The sequence below is a fragment of the Hevea brasiliensis genome, chromosome 9 (genome assembly GCF_030052815.1).
Source record: "Hevea brasiliensis isolate MT/VB/25A 57/8 chromosome 9, ASM3005281v1, whole genome shotgun sequence".
Classification (NCBI taxonomy): Eukaryota; Viridiplantae; Streptophyta; class Magnoliopsida; order Malpighiales; family Euphorbiaceae; genus Hevea; species Hevea brasiliensis.
Genome location: NC_079501.1, coordinates 11,777,831 through 11,790,887, shown reverse-complemented (window position 1 = coordinate 11,790,887; position 13,057 = coordinate 11,777,831). Strand labels below are relative to the sequence as shown.

Below are 13,057 nucleotides of genomic sequence, written 5' to 3'. Positions count from 1 at the left end.
GGGTGCTCCTGTTCTATTTGTGAGAAAGAAGGATGGGTCATTGAGGTTGTGCATTGACTATAGACAGCTGAACAAGGTGACTGTGAAGAACACGTATCCACTTCCTCGGATCGACGATCTGTTTGATCAGCTCCAAGGGGCTAGATTCTTTTCCAAGATAGACCTGCGATCAGGCTACCATCAGTTGAGAATCAGGAATGAGGACGTGTCCAAAACGGCATTCAGGACAAGATATGGTCATTATGAGTTCTTGGTGATGTCTTTTGGACTCACTAATGCACCAGCAGCCTTCATGGACTTGATGAACAGGGTGTTCAAGCCATTTTTGGACCGTTTTGTCATCGTATTCATAGATGACATTTTGGTATACTCTCGGACAGAGGAAGAACACGTGTGGCACTTGAGAATGGTGTTGCAGACTTTGAGGGAGCACCAGCTATATGCCAAATTTTCAAAATGTGAATTTTGGCTAGAAAGCATCTCATTCTTGGGACACGTGGTTTCTAGTGATGGCATTCAAGTGGATCCTAAGAAAATTGAAGCTGTAACTGATTGGCTTAGGCCTACAACAGTCACTGAGGTACGAAGTTTTCTGGGTCTGGCTGGCTACTATAGGCAATTTGTGCAAGATTTTTCCAGGATAGCGGCTCCCCTAACTAAGTTAACTCGGAAGAATGTTCCATTCATTTGGACAGATGACTGTGATAGGAGTTTCCAGAAGCTTAAGGAGTGTCTAACCACCACCCCTGTGTTGACACTACCTATGAGTGGTGAAGGATACACCGTGTACTGTGACGCCTCCAGAGTTGGCCTAGGGTGTGTTTTGATGCAGAATGGAAAAGTAGTGGCTTATGCAGAACTACCCCACCCATGATTTGGAAATGGCGGCTGTAGTCTTTGCACTAAAAATCTGGAGACACTACTTGTATGGTGAAGTGTGCGAGATATACATCGACCACAAGAGTTTGAAGTACATCTTCCAACAGAGGGATTTAAACTTGAGACAGAGGAGATGGATGGAGCCTCTGAAAGACTATGATTGCACCATCCAGTACCACCCTGGGAAGGCCAATGTAGTGGCAGATGCTTTGAGCAGGAAGTCTTCTGGCAGTTTGGCGCACATTTCAGCAGAGAAGAGACCGTTGATTCAGGAAGTACATGAGTTGATGGATAAAGGTTTAATCCTAGATCTTTCAGATGAGGGGTTATTATTGGCTCACTTTTCAGTGAGGCCAGACTTGCGAGGCAGAGTTAGAGTTTCTCAGCACAGAGACCAACAATTGATGAAAATCATAGAAAGAGTACAGCAAGGTGAAGGTGGTGAGTTTGGATTTGCCAATGATGGCACCCTAGTGCAAGGTTCTAGGATATGTGTGCCCGATGTGGACAACCTCAGGAATGAAATCATGCGAGAGGCACACTACACACTGTATAATGTCCACCCAGGCTCCACCAAGATGTACTATGATGTGAAAGATAGCTACTGGTGGAATGGCATGAAGAGAGACATAGCAGATTTTGTGTCCAAGTGCTTGACTTGTCAGAAGGTGAAGTTTGAACACCAGAGACTGTCAGGGAAGCTGCAAGAGCTCCCAATCCCAGAATGAAAGTGGAAAATGATCACTATGGATTTTGTGACTGGGTTGCCTCGTACCACGCGAGGATATGACTCGATATGGGTAATTGTAGACCGTCTAACCAAATCAGCTCACTTCTTGCCTGTGAAGACTACATACTCTGTGGCACAGTATGCTCGGCTCTACATTAGAGAAATAGTCAGATTGCATGGAGTTCCGGCTTCCGTAATATCTGACAGAGGGCCCCAGTTCACTTCTCAGTTTTGGAGGAAGTTGCAGGAGGCACTTGGCACACAGTTGAACTTCAGTACGACCTTCCACCCTCAGACAGACGGACAATTAGAAAGGACAATCCAAACACTGGAAGACATGCTTCGCATGAATGTTTTGGATTTTGGAGGTCAATGGGATGATCAGCTAGCTTTGGTGGAGTTTGCCTACAACAACAGTTACCATTCCAGCATAGGGATGGCACCCTATGAGGCACTATATGGAAGAAAGTGTAGGTCTCCTCTGTGTTGGACGGAAATGGGAGAAGCGAAGGTGCATGATGTAGACCTAGTGCAGTACACTTCAGAGGTAGTTCCTTTAATCAGGGAACGATTGAAAACAGCTTTCAGTAGGCAGAAGAGTTATGCAGACCCCAGACGGAGGGATGTGGAGTTTGCAGTAGGCGACTATGTATTCCTGAAGGTTTCTCCGATGAAGGGAGTCATGAGATTTGGAAAGAAGGGCAAGTTGGCACCTCGGTATATTGGACCTTTTGAGGTTACTGATAGAGTTGGAGCAGTTGCCTACCGGTTGGAGCTACCACCCAACCTTTCTCACGTTCATCCCGTATTTCACATCTCCATGCTCAGGAAATACATTCCAGATCCTTCTCATGTACTACAGCCAGATGTAATAGAGCTAAAGGAGAATTTGACATTTGAGGAGCAACCTGTAGCCATAGTGGACTACCAAGTGAGACAGCTAAGATCAAAACAGATCTCTATGGTTAAGGTCTTGTGGAGGAGCCAGTCAGTGGAAGAGTGCACCTGGGAGTCAGAACAGGACATGCGTAGCAAGTACCCTTATCTGTTCAATGTATAATCATGTGCTTTATTCTGCCTTGTGTAAAATTCGAGGACGAATTTTCTGTAAGGGGGGAAGAATGTAACACCCCAAAATTTTAAATTTTATTATTTTATGAGCATTTTTGGTATTTTAATTTTATTTAAATTTTAGGAATTTTTTGAGATTTTTTGGATTTTAAAAATCGAGTTTGATTTTCCGAAAATATAAACTTTGATGATTTTTAAAAATTAATTTAAAGACCACGTGGCAAAAGTAAAAATATATTTGGAGTCTACGAATTTTTCTGAGTTTTCTGGAATTTTTTCGGAATTTTTGGACCTCGTTTCCGGTCCCGAGGCAGAGTAAAAATTCAAAATTTTGTATCTTAAATCGAACCGACTGAATCGAACCGGACCGGATCGGACAAGTCGAATCGGACCGGCATTTTCTTTTTCTTCTTCCCTTCCCCGCGCGCGTCCGACCTCCTCCCCTTCTCTCTCTCTTTTCTCTTTCCTCCCTCCTCCCCTTGCCGCACTGCCACCTCCCTCGCCCCACTCGCCGGCTGCGCCTCGCCTCCTCCCCACGGCCATTGTCGCCGAACGGAAAACGGCTCCAGAAGCGACGAGCAGCGCGCGCACGACTCCTCGACTTTTCGATCGAAATCCGGCCGATCCGGCTACCAATTGGACCGGGTCTTTTATCTAAAATCATCTACTCGTCGAGAGCTTTCCATAGACACCAAGAACACCGAAATCCATAGAGCGGTTTGTCCAATTTTTACCCGGGAAGTTTTAGCCCATTTTGACTTTCGGGCTAGATTTCTCACAAACCGTAAACTCCACGAGAAAACCGAGAGTACCAGAGCGCTCCACTCGTCGAGAGCTTTGCGGGGATATAATTTCAAAATTTTTCGACATTGTTTTTCGGTGGGTCCCACGAAACTTCGCATTGTCTTTCCGAGCATTAAATGAGCTTAGAAAATTTCGTAAAAATTTTATACTAACCCCCGTATTGTGGGCTTCGTGTAGGTATCCTCAATTCGAGGAAATTCGACAGTTGACCGAGTTTGCAAATTTCGGGCCAGACAGACACGTTACCTGAAAAGTCTCCGAATTGGACCGAGGTTTTGGCTACCCCCCCATTGTCAGACGTCCCGAGCGCGTTCCCGAGGTCGGAATCGGCAAAGGTAAACCCGAACCTTGCTTTTTCTTAATTTTCTAGTGCTTAAATAGGATTAAAAATCCATAAAATATTCGTGGTAGCTCAGAAAATTACGATTCTTTTTGCAATAGCCTAGTAATATTGCTAAGGACTGCGGGGCAAAGTTTTAGAATTTTTAGAGCTTATTTGGGCAGTTTTTGCAAAAATAATCAATTATAAGGACTAAATTGAAATTTTACATATTGTGATGGATGACTGATTTGATGGGCCCAGGAGGGGCTGTGTGATATGATTGAATTGTGGATGTATGAGTTGCGAATATAGAAGTGTGTTTTGAGCCCTTTTGCAGGTTGGGTAGGTCCTAGGTATAGGGGAGACTCTGCCGGATTTTCGGTACGACTTAGGACGTATTTGGTCTTTTCATGATTTGCATTAAGTCAATTGTGTTAAATAATTGTGATGTAATTGTCAGGTGAGCCGGGACAACCTTCTTCTTCCGCCCAGCCGCCAAAGTGACCGTTATCAAGTCTGTGAGTAAAATATTAATTTTAATTGTAATTTCGATATTATTATATGTTCAAGCATGCCCATGCATCACTTATATGCATATATTTATGTAGTTAAACTCTAGGCACGATTTATGTTGCATTCATAACTGTTAACGTGCCATGGATGTTGTTGTGGTAATTTGGAGCAGTGTGCGTGCGTTGGCGTGCGTGTGATGTGGTGTGGACTATGGATAGGACGGGTAGTCACGGCTTGAGTTCTTCGCTGGGACCCGATCCTTCGGGGGGTAGTCACGGCTTGAGTTCTTCGCTGGGACCCCCGATTTGGTTTATTAAGCGAAAGTCCGGCTTGAGTTCTTCGCTGGCACCAGGTTGGATTTAAGAGAGCTGTATAGGGGATCAGCTCCCATATATTATGATTGATATTACAGGGTGTGTGAGTGCTCCAAATTACCTTTTTGATGTTATGATGTGAAAATGTTGTTGATGTTGCATTTCACTCTACAGGGTGCATTAGTTTTAGATAGTTATAGAGATTATGGTTAAAATTGATATTTTACTCTCTGAGTCGAACGCTCACTCCTGTTCAATATTTTTTTCAGGCTACAGGAGGATTTTATTGTGGTTAACCTGCTTTTCTTCTTCGCAGGTTGTTATTCAATATTTGTGTAATTTTATTTACTCCTAGATTTTCCGCATGTGTTAGAAATATTTAAATGATTCGGGTCTGTAATATAATTGTTATGTGGACCTGTAAAATTATTATATGCATGTTTGATGGACTGGATGAGGGAGCTGAGCTCCCATTTATCTTTATGTTGATTTGAGTATGTGGAGGGTGAGCTGAGCTCCCCAAGTGATGATATATTTTGTTTACAGGTCGGGTGAGTCAAAAACTCCCCGTTGAAAGGTCCACTTTATGGCCGGACTCCGTCCGATTGAATTCTTGAAATTGGGCCCAAATGGGCCTTAGAGTTGAATTAATGAATAGTTAGGCTTACTACGGGCCTCGGGGGCTTTATGCTGGCCCAGGTCCTAGTGCCGGTCCGGCCCATAAGTTGGATCGTGATATTAGGGATGATAAAAATTACCAAAGAATGATCTCAGCGTGCTTGGTTCAAGGAGTATTCCATCTAGAACACGATCACCTGCAAAATAGGCAGGAGGCCCATACCAGTCGATGGTGGGATTCTTTTCATTTTCATCTAACAGTTAAGCTAGAGGACACTGCTAAATCTGTCTTTGGGTGCATTTATGAACTCAAGTCCTCTCACAGGTCAACACGAAATGCCCCAAAAATTGTTATAGCATTCCGAGGGACAATACCCAAAAATGGCACGCATTGACTTGAGACAAAATTCTCAGAGTCTTCCTAATTGCTTTGAAAAAAAAAAAAAGATTGCATTAATATATATATATATATATATATATATATATATATATATATATATATATATATATATATATATATAATTGGAGGGAATTTGGAATGGTATCGCTATGTTGTCATTCATAGTATCACGAAAAATAATAGAAATCTAATAATTTTATTATTTTTATATGATAAATTATGAGTAATGTTACGAGTAGATAATACATTTATGATTGATAAATATGAAATTATTTAGATTTTACATGTCAAAATCATAATTGATAAGACCTATAATACATTTAAAAAATTTTCAGAAATAACAGTAAAATTATTTTCAGAAACATAAAATCTTAAATTTAAATTAAAAAAAAAAAGTCACAAGGTAGGTATCATATGCCAAGTCATCAGTCATTAACTCAACTAATTAAATGGTTCTTCGCCTGCAAGTGGAACGAAATTGATAATCAGCTGGAAGTGTATGGTTGAATTGACTTAGTTAATTATATTAGTCTAAGTCATCCTTTCTTTTTCTATGTATATGATTATGAATTCAAAATTTAAAATATATGATAGGTTTACTTATTAAATAGATAGTTCTACATCTTAAATTTATAATGATTAAATCTAAACAAAAATGAACAGTAATTAATATTATATATATATATATGTGTGTGCGCGCGCGCGGAGATCATTGGATATTCAATTCATTGCGGATTTAAAATTCTAAGAGGTAAGTAAGGTTTGATTTCATTTCTCTCATTTCTCCTTTTTCTTTTAATGTCAATATATTTACAGTTTTTGTTTGGTTGGCAAGAAACATGAAAGAAACTAAGGGGAAAAAAATCCCCTGAAGGATTAGGGACTAATTAGGCGCCTTAATTTGATTTTCTCTAGATTATATTATATGTTTTGTTGGGATAATTATGCCATTAGAGTTCTTAACATTTTTCCTACCCAGCAGATTTCCATTGAAGACTTCTGCTGAAAAGAGAAGAGTAGTGCAATTGATAATGTCTTTTAATAGAGAAATTTTCAACGATTCAGGGCCTTCCCAACCTTGTTCTGCCGCTGCCTGGTATGAACATTATTCCCAACTTTTGTATTTGTATATGTAGGCCATTTGGTCGATCAACATAAAGCTTTCTCTTAGTCTGTTTTCTATGAAAATCTACTTCATCTGTTTCGAACTTGTGATACTTGTTCAGGGATGATAAAAATTACCAAAGAATGATCTCAGCGTGCTTGGTTCAAGGAGTGTACAATCTAGAGCATGATCGCCTGCAAAATAGGCAGGAGGCCCATGACAGTCAATGGTGGGATTCTTTTCATTTTCAGCTAAGACGTAAGCTGGAGGACACTGATAAATCTGTCTCTGGGTGCATTTATGAACTCAAGTCCTCTCACAGGTCAACACGAAATGCCCCAAAAATTGTTATAGCATTCCGAGGGACAATACTCAAATCAAGAATCATGTTTCAGGATCTCAAGATGAACCTCAAGACCTTTTGTTATGAACTTCATACTACGCCAAGGTTTCAGCTGGCAGTAGATGCTGTCGTTTCTGCGGTTGGTGAAGTTGGAGTTGGAAATGTGTGGTTAGCAGGCCATTCTCTAGGTTCAGCTCTTGCATTGCTTGTAGGGAAAAGCATGGCCAAAAGAGATCGCCATATCAAAACTTTCCTCTTCAATCCACCATTCTTATCTCTCTCTGAAGGAAGATTTACGAATGATGTACTCAAGAATACATTCCATGTAGTACACAGCGTGGCTGCCGCAGGACTTTCTGTCCTTGTAAAGGGTCACAAAGATCGACAAGATCAATTTGCTAGGTTATCTAATTGGAAACCCCTTTTGTTTGTGAACAAAAAGGATCATATTTGTTCAGGATACATTGAATATTTCAGATCTCGAATCATGATGGAGAAGATAGGATTACAAAAAATTGAGAGGACTGCAACAATGAATTCCCTAAAAGGTTTGATCAAAGTTGCATCACGGAAAGAATCGGAACCACTGCATCTAATTCCTTCAGCGAAGCTATTTGTTAACAGGTTTTCTAATGGAGGAGCTTCGAGTTCTAGAAAACCTTGTCCAGTTCAGCAGTGGTATTCTGATTTCAGAGAAGCTCATGGAATTCAACAATGGTGGAGTCCTGATGTTTCAGGAGAATTTGAGGAATTCTCGTTCAATTAATTGATGCATGCATCTTGTTCAAAGTTCTTTGTGTATGAATAAAGAATTGCTTTGTGGAAAAGTGTGAAGAAATGTGAATGGAGACTCTAGATTCCATCTTAATTTCTTTTCTTTTTTTTTTCTTTTTTACAAAATAGGATAATTTATTTTTTTTTCTTTGTTTGATTATTGGACTTGGAAATTTTCATGTAATTTCATTTTACAAGTTTTATCAATTTAATTTTTTTTCTTCATATTCATAATTGTACAAATAATATTTAAAGAATTATGCAATAGACTTTTCAAAGAAAATGTGAGTAGTATAAATTTTATTTATTATAATATAAAATTAGTTATATATATATATATATATATATATATATATATATATTTGGATTGGATAGAACCATGAGAAATAATTAATGAAAAAATTTCAAACATTTTATTATTTGACTTTTACGTTAAAGTTGGTTAAAGAAACAAAAAAGAAAGAAAGTCGAACATTAAAATGAAAAAGAAAGTGTTAGGACAACTTGCATTTGTAAACGTACTGTTAGTGCTATTCACGAAACCTCTCTCTCTCTTTCTAGATTGAGGAAGGGCCTCTCTAGTGATAAGCATCCTCCCTTTCTGTTTGGATGCCGACAATTTACTTTCTCTTTGTGTATAGGGACGTCTTGATTCAGTTCTTTCTTCATTATTGTTGTTTCTGTTCATATGTGTTGAATGTTGCCAATTTTAGCTGTCAATTGGGTTCTTTTTCTGCCTCCAGTTTTATGCCAGTTCAATTGCTTGCCTTTTGTTTTTATTAATTTCATGACCTTGTTTTTAGCTCTTTTTGAACTGTAATTTCATACACGTTCTATGATATGAACTGCAGCACATACAGATAATAAGCCTATGGAAAGTTGGTTCATAACCCAAAAATGGACAATTTCACTGTTGATTAGAGCTGTGACTATCAATTTCCATATTGGCTTGGACAAAATGTTTTGGGCAAGATAAAAGAGACACTCTGTAATGTAATAATTTCCCGCAGGATTTGTTATTTTTATGTTGATCATATGACTTTCTTCTGCCCTGTATCAGATTTGGGGATATATGGAAGAAGGATTATAGGAAAAGAGGAGCCAATTACCTCCGAGAGAGAAATTTTCAGTCTTTCGGGGCCTGTGCATCTCGCTTCTGTCGACTGGTAAGACTCATTTTTTGTAAGAGATTCTTAGAAATTAGGATATTTTTGGCTTGACCTTTTTCATGGGCATTTGTACTGTTTCCAACCATCCTTCATAGAAGATAATTCCACAAGTTACTCTGCTAATTTTTTACCTCTTAGAACTGGTATATTTGGTTTGTTAATGTCTCTACCATAATAATTTTCAGGAATAATTTTCATCATCGAACATCCATTGCTGCAAGCTTGGCCAAGGGAGTATACATTCTAGAACATGACCGTCTAACAGAATCCCCAAGGCCCTCAATCTCTTGCTCCGCCTTGGTGGGAATTCTTCCATTTTCAATTGAATCATCTTCTTATAGATGTTGATGGCTCCATCTTTGGTGCCGTATATGAATTCAAGTACTTCGCTTTTCATTCTGCCCAAAATGCCCCAAGATTTGTTGTTGCCTTTCGGGGCACGATCAAAAAGCGAGGGTCTATTTTACGGGATTTTGAACTGGATCTCCTTTGCCTATGCAACGAACTTCATCGAAGCTCCCGCTTCCAGCTTGCAGAGCAAGCTCTCCAGAATATCGTTGCTTTAGCTGGAGCAACAAATGTTTGGTTAGCTGGACATTCTTCGGGGTCGGCTATTGCGTTACTCGGAGGAAAGAAAATGGCCACGATGGGTATTCCTATTGAAAGTTACTTGTTCAATCCACCACTCCTCTCTTCCCAATAGAAAGAATCAAGAATCAAAAGCTGAAGCATGGAATCCACTTCACAAGCAGCATGGTAAAAGCAGGACTTGCTGTTGCTCTAAAGGGTAACCGCCAGCGGTCTCAGCTAGAAGATCCATTTGTTGCATTATCTACCTGGCTTCCTTACTTGTTTGTAAATCCAGCTGATCCTATTTGCTCAAAGTATATTGGGTATTTTGTGCAAAAGAACTGGAAAATTTGAGAGACTATTGGCTGCTGGGAGTAAGCTTTTAGGTGCACCAGGGAGGGATTCAGAACCATCGCATCTAATTCCTTCAGCATATCTGACTGTTAATCTTAGTGAATCTCCAAGTTTTAAACAAGCTCATGGAATTCACCAGTGGTGGAATCCTAATTTAAAATTTCAAAGCGAACAGCACAAGTTCAGCTAATGCATTGGAGTTTTTAACATGCAATACTAATACTAGATCTGATGCACTGTTTAGTTGAAACCTCTGAAAATAATTCTTTACTTTCTGTATAAATCAAACATTCAATTGAAGGATTCAGCAACTTTCCTTCCTAGAGTAATTCCCACCAAGGTGGAGCATGAGCTTGAGCTAATCAAGCTCAACCATTGGGACATGTGCTGTAGTTTATTTCGCAGAATATGTATGATTCATGCTCCTACATTAGAGCCCTTCAACTCCAATTCACTTACTTCTCAATCTCATTAACTAATCTGAAAGCATTCTCAGCAGTTCAATTATGGTCTCTTTACATATAAAAACACACATCATTTTCATTTTTGCAAGTGGCAACAAAATTTCTTAAGAGCTTTCAATGTAATGGATAAGGCAACAAATTTTCATTAGAAAAAAATAAAAAAGAAAAATCACCGGTTGTTGTCATCTTTCTTTTCCCATCGTGCTTACATTATCATTCCAATGTACAAAAATCATTATGTTATTGCTGAAATAATAAAAAAATATAATGAAAATATCTTAATGCAAAACACACTAGCATGTAAAAATTTCTCTAAAGTACTCGAAAATTAAATAAAAAATATACTATAAATAGCCTATGAATCCAATATTAAAAATTGAAAATTTTATGTAAAAAAAGTTATTGAATTAAATTAGATAATATCCAGGATAAGATTATATTTTTTTTAAAGATAAAGACAAGGTTAAACTTTTTTTAAGAAAAAAAGAAGAAGATAAGATTAAACTTGATTTACTCTAAAGATAAATTGGTAGTATAACAAAATTTGGTGAAATTGTTTTCTCAAGTTAATTAATTAACTCATCTCTTAAAAGCATAAAAATGATATAAAAATATTTATATATGTTAAATTTGAAACTTTAAAATTGGTTTATAAGAGTGTGTCATATAAACTACTAAGGCCTGTTTAGCATTGCTGTTGAAACTATTGTTGAAAGAATCACTTTTTTTAAATATACTAGTTAGAGAGTGTTAAAAAATAATTAAAAATTAAATTTGATCAATTTTAGTCATAAGAACACTAAAATAATAAAATAATTTTTTTCAAACTGCTTTTATCAATAGTATTTAAAATGGTACTTTTATTCAGAAACAATTTCAGACTCTGAAACTAAATGCCAAACAGGACTTAAAACTGCTTAAAAAAATTAACATGTAGAACAATCTTTTTATTATTTTTATTTTTATATTTTTTTATATAAAAAATTAACTTATTATATTAAACATCAAGTTTTTAAGTTTTTTAAATTTCAACTATCAAAATCTTATCTCATTTAAACATCAAGTTTTTAAGTTTTTAAAATTTCAACTATCAAAAATCTTATCTTATTTAAATATAAATTTTTAAATTTTTTTAAATTTCAACTATCGAAAACTTATCTCATATTAAAAAGATTATCTAAATTTCTTTTTTACAATATCTTTTAAAAATTTTGAAATTTATAATTCAAACAATAAAAAAATTATTATCAATTGAAATAAAATTATAATTAATTAAAAATTTAATTATTAACATAATTTTATAATATAATTATAAAAATATATATTAATTTATATTATTAAAATATAATAACTAGTAATTCACACTTAAATGATTAGTTGCCTTGCAATTGTAAAAACTTCGTGCCTGTTTAGCATTGCGTTTAAAGAGCTCAAATTGGTTTTATGAATATAAAGAGTTTAAATTATTTTTTTGAATAAAAACATCATTTTACATATTATTAAAAGGAGCAGTTTGAGAAAAATTATTTTATTATTTTAATATTCTTATAACTAAAACTTATCAAATTTAATTTTAAATTATTTTTTAATACTTTTTGACTAATATAATTTAAAGGTAATTGTCTCGACAGTAATTTCAATAATAATAATAAACAGACCCTCTATTAATCACGTGTTTTCCTTAATACAAAAATTATAACTAAAAAAACTGAGTTTAAATTGCAATAATTTTTTAATAGAGTTTAATTTAAATTTTGCCCTAATTAACCCTTTTTTAACAAATTTTACAATTATCCAAAAAATCCAAAGAAGCCACCGAATGATTTGGGCCTTAACCTTAATTTTCCAGTGATTAACAGAAATAATTTGTAATTTTGTACCCAGAAGTCAGAACCCTAACAAACCTCTCCTTCCCTAAGAAATAAAAGTATAAATTAAATCCCTTCTCTTATATTTCTCAGAGCTCGCTGTGATTCTCTCTATGAAGAGTAAGCGACTATCGTCGGAATCCATGGCTAACAATTCCGATCCTCCTTCTCCTCTTGGTCGTCATATCATCAAAGACATCCTCTTAAGACTTCCGATCAAATCCATTAAACGATTTGAATCCGTGTCCAAAGCCTGGTACTTGCTCTTCAATTCCCATGACTTCATTTCCATCCATTTCCGTCGCTCTTCCAGTGGACCGTCTCTTCTGATTCGCCGCTTCCACAATCCAACTAGATCTAACTTTTATATAGTATGTCACCTGTGAAATAACCAAAACACTCATAATTTTGAGTTCTCAATCCAAAATTATTATTTCTCTTTTTCTAATCAATTTATATCAAATATAAATTAATTAATTAATCTCTATTAATTAATTTCTCATTAATTAAATTAATATTTAACACTTTAAATATAAATTTAATTTATACTGTACATCCAATAATCTAGATTTGGTTTCATGTCATGCTAGGGACTTTACAATTTAATTGCAAACTAAATTTATTTAATTAATCAATTAAACTCTTTAATTAATTAATTAAATCATATTTAATTTGGTGATTACTTGTGTATATATGTGACTTACTAGGCTTATCACTAATTGGCAATGAGACATGATATCAACTCTTAATATTATAAGA

The 13,057-nt window shown here is 36.2% G+C and overlaps 1 protein-coding gene and 1 pseudogene across 2 annotated transcripts; both read left to right on the top strand.

Annotated features, from left to right (window-relative positions):
- The first annotated feature begins 6,356 nt into the window (after nt 1–6,356).
- LOC110638621 (GDSL esterase/lipase At4g10955) lies at nt 6,357–7,926 on the top strand. Of its 2 annotated transcripts, XM_058152889.1 has the most exons (3): nt 6,357–6,402; nt 6,634–6,747; nt 6,878–7,926. In XM_058152889.1, exons 2-3 carry the CDS (start codon nt 6,683–6,685, stop codon nt 7,863–7,865), a joined length of 1,053 nt encoding a protein of 350 aa, XP_058008872.1. In that variant the 5' UTR covers nt 6,357–6,402; nt 6,634–6,682; the 3' UTR covers nt 7,866–7,926. The 2 variants fall into 2 exon arrangements, with proteins under 2 accessions (XP_058008872.1, XP_021644928.1); XM_021789236.2 differs by lacking the exon at nt 6,357–6,402 and having other exon boundaries at nt 6,474–6,747.
- Nucleotides 7,927–8,360: 434 nt separating this feature from the next.
- LOC110638593 (GDSL esterase/lipase At4g10955-like) lies at nt 8,361–10,289 on the top strand (annotated as a pseudogene).
- The last annotated feature ends 2,768 nt before the right edge of the window (nt 10,290–13,057 follow it).